Source organism: Equus przewalskii, unplaced genomic scaffold, assembly GCF_037783145.1.
Source record: "Equus przewalskii isolate Varuska unplaced genomic scaffold, EquPr2 ChrUn-13, whole genome shotgun sequence".
Classification (NCBI taxonomy): domain Eukaryota; kingdom Metazoa; phylum Chordata; class Mammalia; order Perissodactyla; family Equidae; genus Equus; species Equus przewalskii.
In genome coordinates, this window is record NW_027228750.1 from 5,954,579 (window position 1) to 5,964,545 (window position 9,967).

Genomic DNA, 9,967 nt, shown 5'->3' on the forward strand with positions numbered 1-9,967 from the left:
ATAATTCTTGTGATACTCCCATCGCACACGGCTATCAGTGCAAGCTCAGTAAATACAATAGAGAAACATTTCTTGTTCCTAAATCTCAAAGCAGTAAATATCTTAGGGGAACAGAGTGGCCTGAGCCTCACTTGGATCTATGGGGATCTAGTTCATTCTGCTTGCCAGCAAGGAGAATCCCGTAATGAGGTAATCCTGAATGTTCGGGCTAGTTTCAGAGTTGCTAAAACCTGCCACTAAGGGAAAAGAAAGGTTTCTTCCAAGTTGTTTGAGAAAAAGTCTTAAAATGTCTAAGTGAAACACTATGAGTATCAATAAAACAGGAAGCAGTAAAACAAAACTATATCTACCACCAAGAACAACCAAGCATCTGTTATTTGTCCCATAGAGGGCGACCTGCCTTATGCTTTACTTGTCTCTGATGAGTGTTTTACCTGCGACCAATATGATGAATTAGAACATAGTAATACTATATAAGTCAAGTGTTCTATTCAGAAATAGAAGGAAGCCTGTCACTTTAAAAGATTATTGTTATTCACCTAACTTCCAAACATGATAATAATGTAGTCTTTCTTGATATCATACAAAAAAAATTTAAAAATTCTTTGTCATTCAAACTAAGGGCAAAACTTCAAAATAAAACCCACTACATTTATTCCTTAAACTCACTTTATATGAGAATTGTGTATAAATAAAATTCTAGATTTTAAATGCTTTCCAAACATAACCCTTATGCTTTCTGGACAGAAATATTAATTATTTTATATTCTTCTAGTTTCACAGGTAACAGATGAAATGGCATGCAAAGTACTGAGCATGAAAACGTCAAACCATTTATAAGATTGGGTGACATAATACACGCAGGCTCATGTCAGAAGATAGAGTGACTGTGGTAAATTGGACTTTGGGTTTCTTAGAGAAGAAAAATGTCTTAAAATCTGTTTAACGAAGGCAAAGGGAAATAAAATTTAAAATAAGCTTTGAGTACACAGAGAAATAAATTAACTAATTACTGTCCAATTTACAGCTGATATATTCAGTTTTTACCTAACAGTTTTAGCCTCAGCTACACCAAGTTAACTGACAGACTATGACACTAAGAAGTTCTTCCTCATTTTAATGAAACTGTTAAAGACAACAAAATCTTAAAAAAATCAAACAAAACAAAAACACCAGATACAACACCAAATCATCCCTTAAAGTTTCAACAGAAGCAGCCAAATTCCAAAGGACTTAGACTCACAGGCTGGTCAGGCCCATCTCCTCCCAGCACTCGGAAGCCAAACCCTGACTCCTGTTTCCGAAGAAAAACATCCAAGTCTTTGGTGTTTGGTGCTAAGGAAAACCAGAAAATATAAAAAATAAAATAAATACTTTCATTTATTCTGAAAACATTAAAGTAAAACAAAGTTCAATATTTAGTAGAATAATGTTATAGAGTTCAATAAACTATAACCTCAGAACTTTTTGATACATGAAAATTTACACAAGAACATGACACCACACATAAAAAATTCAACCATAAATCTTTGTTTTGAGCTCTAAACAAAACTTTGTATCAAGATATATTAGGACTTCCAGGCACTCAATATTACACTGCCAATAACTCCTAATGCTTTCAAATCAATATTATAATATTAAATTCAGAATTATCCAATTTAAGTTTGATATTTGGTACATACAAATTGTCTAAATTAACACTTGGGCAAATCCTAGGAAAAGGGAGCCCATAAAATAACTTAATTCTACTTCTAAGCTAATACATTTGTCTCAGAAAAACATTACATATGAACTGCTTACTTAGCCTAGTTTTGCAAAAGACAAAAAATAAAAGACAATAAATAAAAGCTAACGCCTACTATTAGCCCCATTTTCTTGGGGAAACTAAATAACTTGCCCAGCGTCACACAGCAAGTAAATGGCCAAGCTGAGATTTAAACCCAGCTTGATTTCCAGGGTCCAGGATCTTAACTCACCCCATCCTGCCCCCAAAGGTCAGGTCACAGTCATCAGAATATAATCAGAAAAATCTACTTCAGGACTAAAATTTTATCTCTGGGAAAATATTAATGTTATTTACAAGTAAGAAGTATTTGCTAGAAAAGGAAAAGGAGAAACATGCCACGGAACGATGAAGTATGTCCTATTAAAATCATAGAGTTACAGAGATAAAAAGACTCATGAGCCCAACTCATTAATGTTTTGGGTGAGGCCCAAAGGGACTGAACCATTTATACCAATACTCAGAATGTACCAGGCTATGAATGGGAAGTCTGAAGAAAGGGATTCTCCACAGTCACTCTAATTTAAATTATTTCTTTGCTGCGTTTACACCTGATTTTCATCTTTCTAAATATGGCCTAGGACTATCAAGCTAAAGACTTGCAATTGGTTAAATAAGTATGAAGGCAATTATATATAATACTTCCACCTGGGCACATCTTTTCCAAGGTCGATTTAGATCTAGTTCCCAAAGACAAATTAAAAAAAATTATTTCTACTTAATCTGCAATTTTACTCTGGAAAAGATGTACCCTCAGTACGAAAATGCATTTCTGCCTTAAGCACTCTCTCATCATCTCTCAGCCGGACTCCTCCAAGGAGTCCACTCTTTGGATTCCTCCTCGATTGCACACCCTTCCTCAGATTGCACACCCCTCTGATTACCATCCTCCATAATCCTGCCAGGAAAATCTTTCTGCAACACAAGTTCAGCAATATCATCGCTACAGTTAAAACCATTCCGTGGCTCTCTTTCTCACATGACCAACTCCAGCGTCCTCAGAATGGCATAAGCCGCCCTCCACTGCCCGCTCCCGCTCGCCCCTCTGGTGTCCCTTGCCAACCACACCCAGCCAAACTGAACTACTTGGAGAACGCAGGTCACGCAAGGTCAATGTGCAAATGTTATTTCTTCTTTCTTTCCTTTTTATCTGTCCCATAAACAGCTCTTTGTCTCTGAAGACTTGGTTAAAGCTTAACTTCCTATATGAAGCAGTATCTGACACTTCCTACTACCCACAGTGGTAAAACTGACCGTTTTCTACTTTGAATCCCAATTCATCCAGTTCATCCTTCTATTACTGCATCTGTTAGGCTTATTTGTACTTATTTGATTACATATTTGTATTTTCCGTTTAGGTTAATCATCTTTTTTTGGGTGCAAGGCCTATGTAACCTATTTATCTCTGTATTCCCATTACCTCCGCTGGGTGTTGTATAGATAGTAGGCACTTAACACCCAGTTTTGAAAAGAATGAATGAATGAATGTTGAATGTAAATGAAGAAGCCCAGAGTCATACTAAAATGGGAATGAAGGAATAACTTTTCCATATGGTTTTGAAAGATGGGAAAGTTTTAAAAATAATTCAAATTTATTTTGTTGCACACTCTCCTGAAATATTCCACAAGTACTTACGTTTATCTTCATACAAAGTCTTAGATTTCAGGTAGACCTCAGAAGGATCCAGTTTCGGGGATCCTGACCTGATAATGCTGGGTGGAAAAGGCATAGGCTGGGGAATGGGCTCATTTATGGCCTCCAAACTTCCTGAATTTTCCTTTTTATCTGTTTTCTGAAATGGAAAAGGGCCTTACTTAGCATTTTAAAAAACCAGATAGTTGATAGTTCATAAAACTGTTGTCTGAACCAGATATGTCAACTGATTGCGGTTGTGTAGGTGGCCGCATCAAAGCCACAGCATGTTTGCAGTCTTACAGGACTTCACCTTCACAGCTGTGTGTATTTGGTTAAAACACGTTTAACTTAAATTAGAAAAAGTTTATAATGATGTCAACTGAAGGGCCTTAATTAGTTCTATGTTTAAGCAATCTTGCCCTTTTCTTCACCACCGAGACACAAATTGACTTTAAGAAGAAAATAAATAGGGACAAGACACAATGCAGTACTTCTAAGTAACACCCGAGGAAGATGCTGAGAGAACACCTTCATAACATTCTTGACAAACCCCCTCCCCACTCACTGAATTTAATTTCCAGCAAAGATGCTGGAGGCAATATTCCTTCTAAGAGGATGGAATAGGAAGTGTTAACTCTAATTTAGGTTATAAAGATGACACTGTGAAAACCCTGCACAGCCAATTCAAATATATTAAGGAAAAATGCGCCATGCCAGGCAATCAGATAAGGGAAAAGAGAGAGCAGATTTTCATATTTTTCCCATTCAGACAGAACTTTCCCAAAAAATATCCAAGTAAAATGACTTCTTTAATAAAATTTTTAAAATGAAATGTAATAAATAGCCTAAGAAAATAAATAATTCTGTTTTGAGAACAGCTTGTTATCCTGAATTACTGTATAGAAGAGGGAGATTATTCTGTGATAAAATAATTAATGCTGACTAGAATGCAGGAGCAGCAGCTTGTCGGGGAGTAGGGAGGGGACTGTCACTACATAGTGTTGTACCAGAGGGGACCCTTCACAAACCCAGACCCAGTCAGATGTCAGGAAGACAAGAGCAGCCTCCTTGCCATTTCCCCACATCTCCTAGGATTCTGTCAGGGCAGGGAGAGGTCATTAGTTATAAGGCATTAGGGTCACCAGGCTGCACTGGCATCCATTGTGAAACAGATACAGTAGCCCAGAAGTTAAAAATGATCACTGGAAGAACCAGAAATGTCGAAAAATACAGTGCAATTTTTAACTGAATAGGCAAAAAGAACTTCTGTTTACACTGGACCTAAGTAGGACAGTCTATAAAAGTGTAGAGTGTTTCCTTCCTTTTGATCCATAAGATGGCTAACTTGCAGAAGATCCTCTTGGTGGGCTAGAACAAATGAATCCATCTTATATCTGATGGTCTTTCTTTTAATAACCTATGGTTTATGGTTGGAAGCCCATCTCTGAATTGTGAGATGACAGACCCCAAATCAAGAAACTAGAATTAAATTAGGATTTTATATCCATAGCCACATAATTGTACTATATAACTACTTATATAGTCTAAGTATAGTACTTATATAGTATAGTACTTATATAGCATAGTATAGTATAAGTATAGTACTTATATAGTATACAAGTACTTATATAGTGCAATTATGTACTTATATAGTCCTTAAATAGGCTACTCAATTATTCCAAAAAATGCCAAAGAACACTGTTTCCAGTCTGACAGCCTAACCACTGTGATAGCAAGCAAATTGAGCACAGAAGGCCACAATGACTCTAGAAAGTCCTGTTTGGTCCTAAATGTAAGAAGGTTATCTAAATGTGGGTATTCACAGTCCCGTGAAATTATGTGAAGCTGCCATGTCTTCTCTTTGGGCATCAGGGAGAGGATGTAACAGTTTACCATCTTCCCTTAACTTCAGCTACTTCTTATCTTGCTCCTCTGAAACACGAAGAAAGCAAAAGGACCCCTAAATAGGCACTTCAATGTGCCCACATTTTACTATGTAGAGAACAGCATTATTGGTAGTATGGGCCTCGAGTAATAGAAATACCTAACCAGGAAAGCAGCCTCCTCTCTGGGCGACTCTTTCTAACTCACAGGCTTCCCTAGAGTTTCTGATACGAGCCCAGGGCAGTGCGCCTCCTGCCTTCTCCCAGTCGGCAATCACCACCACAGAGGGCTGCTCTCACAGAGGGCAACACGGCATCACTCTCGCTGTGCTGGGAAGGAGCATTTGAGGACCACTGCATACTCACCATTTTGGCAGTTTTAGTTGGTGAAGGAGGACCTTAAAAAAAATGAGCCAAATTTTAAAAACAGAGGTAGCATTCCCAGATCACAAATATTGCTAACATTTATGATAAAACTAGCTTCAACTTTTAGTAGGCTAGTAAATTCTATATCCAACACCTCCTATGTGCCATGCTTTATACATATGTTATCTCATTTCATTTCTATGACAATCCTAAGGCATAATTGTTACTACTGTTTTATAGATAAGGTAAACTAAGATTCAAATAGATTAACATTACTTCCTTACACCATAGAACCAAAGGGTAGCAAGGCAGGAAACTATCACACCTCTCTGGCACCAAACCCTGGTCTCTTTCTCGTATTTGTCGGAACCCTGGATGATCTCCAGCACTCACAAAGAGATTTCCACCTGACCCGGAGCACATTCTACCACGTCACCCAGAGAAGAAACGAAAACAGTTCAAAGAAATAAGAATAATGAAAAATGCCCCAAGGAAGTTACACTGCTCATTTGCCTCAAAAATGAAAACTAAAAGCCAGAGAGTTAAGTGTGAAGGGCTAAATTTTATTTTTTAAAATACTAGCCACTCACAGGTATAAATTTAAGAAAGCCCATTAAAACACAACTTGGTGATTAGTCCTTGGAACTGGATTTACGTCTGGGAGCCGTTCAAGTCAGCTGATGACCTTGGAAAGTAAAAATTATACTTCTCTCACAAGAGTACTGTGGGGTTTAATTAACATTTATGAACAGATACTAAAGCTTAAGATGAAAGCTTTATGAGCACAAGTTATCAGGATTGCTCTCACAGAACAGATTCACACACCGTCCAACATCATTCTGCTTCTTCACAGAGACGCCAGCTCTTTCAAAGAATCTTTGGTACATTACAGAGGCCCAGAGGAAGTACCACTGGTTGAAAGGGTCAATTTCTATTATTGTCATCATTTCATTTGAAGTAGCACAATGCTGTGACTCTCACTAATCATTAAAGCCATAAATCAGATTTTAAAAAGAATATAGAGGGAGAGAAACCCATAACAGACACAAATGAAACCACTAAAAACTGAAAAAACTGCCGCAAAAGATACTGCTTACGGAAGCGGTCAGACAGAACCTTCAGGAAAATGCACACTAACTACTACTTAAGTCTGCTAGGAAAGAGACATTCTGACCTGTAAGGAAGGACAATTAGCTGACAAAAATGCACGAGCAATGCAGATCTTTCCTTGTTGTACTTTTACTTACCTCCTCTTAAGATAAGCAATGGTACATCTGCACCTACTGGAAACTGCTTTAGCACCTCCACCACTTGGAGATGTGTTAAATTCTGCACATTCTGATGGTAAATTTCCTTAATTATATCCCCCTTCTGTAGGCCTTGACACCACTGACTATCCAATATCATTTTCACCTTCTGTCCAGTTGGGCTGTCAGCAATTGCAAACCCAAAGCCTTTAGGGCCCTTAATCAGAGGGATAGTCACTAGTTCAGGCTGGGAGCTGCCTGATGATGCCATGGATGCTCTCTGCTCACTCGGATCTGATAGTCCATTGAGACGATCACCAATCAAGGTGTGTCCTGATTTTCCATTCTGGTCCAGAACCATTGCTCCTGACTTAAAATCCTGAGTATTCATGCAAGTCTCTCCCTTGGTTAATGACTGTCCGTTAATGACAGGAGTAGCAGCAACAATGTCCACAACAGGATCTTCATTGTCATCAGGAAGAGGATAACCACGACACAAAGTGAGGTTTACATACTGATTGACAGGTACCAATTGAAACATCTGGACAACATCTGCATGAGTGTGACCAAGGACACAGTTGCCATTGATGTCTACAATAACATCACCTGGTAAAACAAAACCATATTAAAAATATTAAAAACACCAAATAAGTTAATTTTTTGTTGGGTGCAGGCAAAAATACCTTAAATTTTGCATCTAAATATGAATTCTGCAAACCTCTTACTGTTCACTAACTGCTGAAAAAATAGATTTCAAACACAGATATGGCATTTTCCCTTTTGAGATTCCTCTCTAAAAAGAATATACAAATACATAAAATCATAATTATGATTGTGGCAGAGAGTTATGACCTCAAGCTCAAGTGAATTATTTAAAAAATAAGTGCAAATTCACATTATCATTGTTAGTATATCCTCTAAGTGGCCTAAGTGGCCATACAAAGCTAGGGACATTGTAGCAGGTATTCAGTAAACAGATGAGGAGCAAATACCTCCACAGGCTACTTGTACAAAAAGGCAATCTTTAAATACCACCTTATTTCTTGATTTTAAGAAGCCATTGATTACAATGTACTTAAAAATTCATTCTAGTTTGAAAAATGTAGGGCTGAAGATAAGAATAATGTTAAGTCATGAGTGTATTTTATTTTAGCATTCTTCTTTTTGTAGAGATTTTCAATTTATTGTAATTCAGATTTCAAAAGGAGAAACAAGCAACAAAAAATTCAACACAGGCTAGGAACATATTATTTAAGACATTGAAAAGTCAGCTAAATTAATCCTTGTAAAAGCTGATTTTACATTATGGCCACTTTGGGTGCAGAATCATTACCACTTGACATTCATCAGTTGTGTATTTTTTTTAATGCGTCTTAACTTTTTAAATCTGTCCTCTGATGTCTCATCCATTTGCTGCTTTTATTTGAATATGATTATTTAAAAGGTTATTGCCAAATAAAGGTGCTTTAATTTGTTCTGATTGCATGTAGGCTGTAAAAAATCAACATGAATGGTATTTAAAAACAAATGTTAGTCTGTAGAAACTTGTTTCATGATCTAAGAAGATACAAAATTAGACTAATTAGAAAGTTTTGACATTTCCTCCCCGGTTAAAGTTCCCAGAATTTTCATGGCAGTATTCTATTGCTATGCAAATTAGATAAGAGTTTTAGACGAATCTGAATCTATATTAGAAATCCTGACAGCATATACAATAGCTACAAAATGTGTTTCATGGACAAAATATTTAAAAAGTCGAAATTGAGAACTTTTGAAAATAAGTTGCTATCTGCCATCAAAAGTACTACGACAGTTGAATCGTCCAAATGAGGGACATATTTACATGGTACGTGAAATAACAGAGGATTAGAAAAGTCTAGCAAACAGTGCAAGAAGCAACCTCAGTGGAATATTAAAATCTTTCTGGAAAAAAGTGCTTAAACCTCCCCCATAATCAATAACGATTCTAGAACATCCTCTAACCCCTACAGCCAGAAACACTGTCAGCCATATAAAAATATCTAACAATTGCCAAGTAAAGACTTTGGGGAAACTATACAAAAGACAAAGTTATACAACACTATAAAAACGGTAATATTCATTTCTATAATTATTAACATAGCAGTTTAATTTTACTAACAACCAGTAAGACTAAAGAAGCAAAAACAAAAAAACAACCTCGGGAAAAAGCTGTGAGATATAACAATTTGCTCAGTATCACTATAAACATCACAATGGATCATTTTTCAAAAAAGATTATAGGTAAAAGTTAGTTCCAAAAGTACCCTACATAATCAAAGAAAATCAAACAATCAGATATTTTCTGAGATGGTTAATAAATCTTCAGCTCAGTACAGCCAAAGAGTTATCTCAAAATTATACAAACTATTCAAACAATTCATAATTTTAACATATTTTCTCAAGTTTCCACTTATTTGTAAAAATGGCCTTTCCTCAAAACTAGTATGTATTTAATTTAGAGGATAAACTATGTTAATACAGGAATCTCCCTCTTCAGTCATATAATTTAGTTCTCTCTCTTTAAATATGTAAATTACATATAAAATATAGACATATATAGTTATCACATATGTAAATATATATGTACTATATATAAACTACATATATAATATATAGTTACTATATATGAATATATATTTCTTGTATATGTTAGAGATATATAATATATATACAAAACCTTTTCACTACAATTTTTGTTATAGTATTACTACTCTTCGAGTAATTCTGAAAAGTTTTTTACCTGGTGCAATTTTCCCATCCTGAGCTGCAGGACCATCCTTCAGCACATTTTTCACTTGCAGGAACTCATCAGGCCTGTCTCCACCAATAATGGTAAAACCAAATCCCATTGTGCTTTTTTTCAACGATGCTCGAAGAAGAACACCTTTAAGCTGGGATGGATCTCGAGTAAAGTGTGATTTTTCCACATCTGTGCCAAAATGAGAAATGGGTTTGAGAACAAAAATAATTAAATGAATACAGCCCTCAAAAACTATCTTTTAGATTGTCTGTATAACAAACCATACAAGAA

At 36.1% G+C, this 9,967-nt stretch overlaps 1 protein-coding gene across 9 annotated transcripts in view; it reads right to left on the reverse strand.

Annotated features, from left to right (window-relative positions):
- MAGI3 (membrane associated guanylate kinase, WW and PDZ domain containing 3) overlaps positions 1-9,967 on the reverse strand; it is a 219,450-nt gene that overhangs the window by 29,143 nt on the left and 180,340 nt on the right. For all 9 annotated transcript variants that reach the window (XM_070607886.1, XM_070607893.1, XM_070607888.1 and 6 more), the window contains 5 exons: positions 9,677-9,865; positions 6,916-7,521; positions 5,669-5,700; positions 3,420-3,576; positions 1,244-1,335 (listed from right to left, as the gene is read on the reverse strand). In XM_070607886.1, coding sequence (XP_070463987.1) covers positions 1,244-1,335; positions 3,420-3,576; positions 5,669-5,700; positions 6,916-7,521; positions 9,677-9,865 — 1,076 coding nt within the window. The remainder of the gene's footprint in view (positions 1-1,243; positions 1,336-3,419; positions 3,577-5,668; positions 5,701-6,915; positions 7,522-9,676; positions 9,866-9,967) is intronic.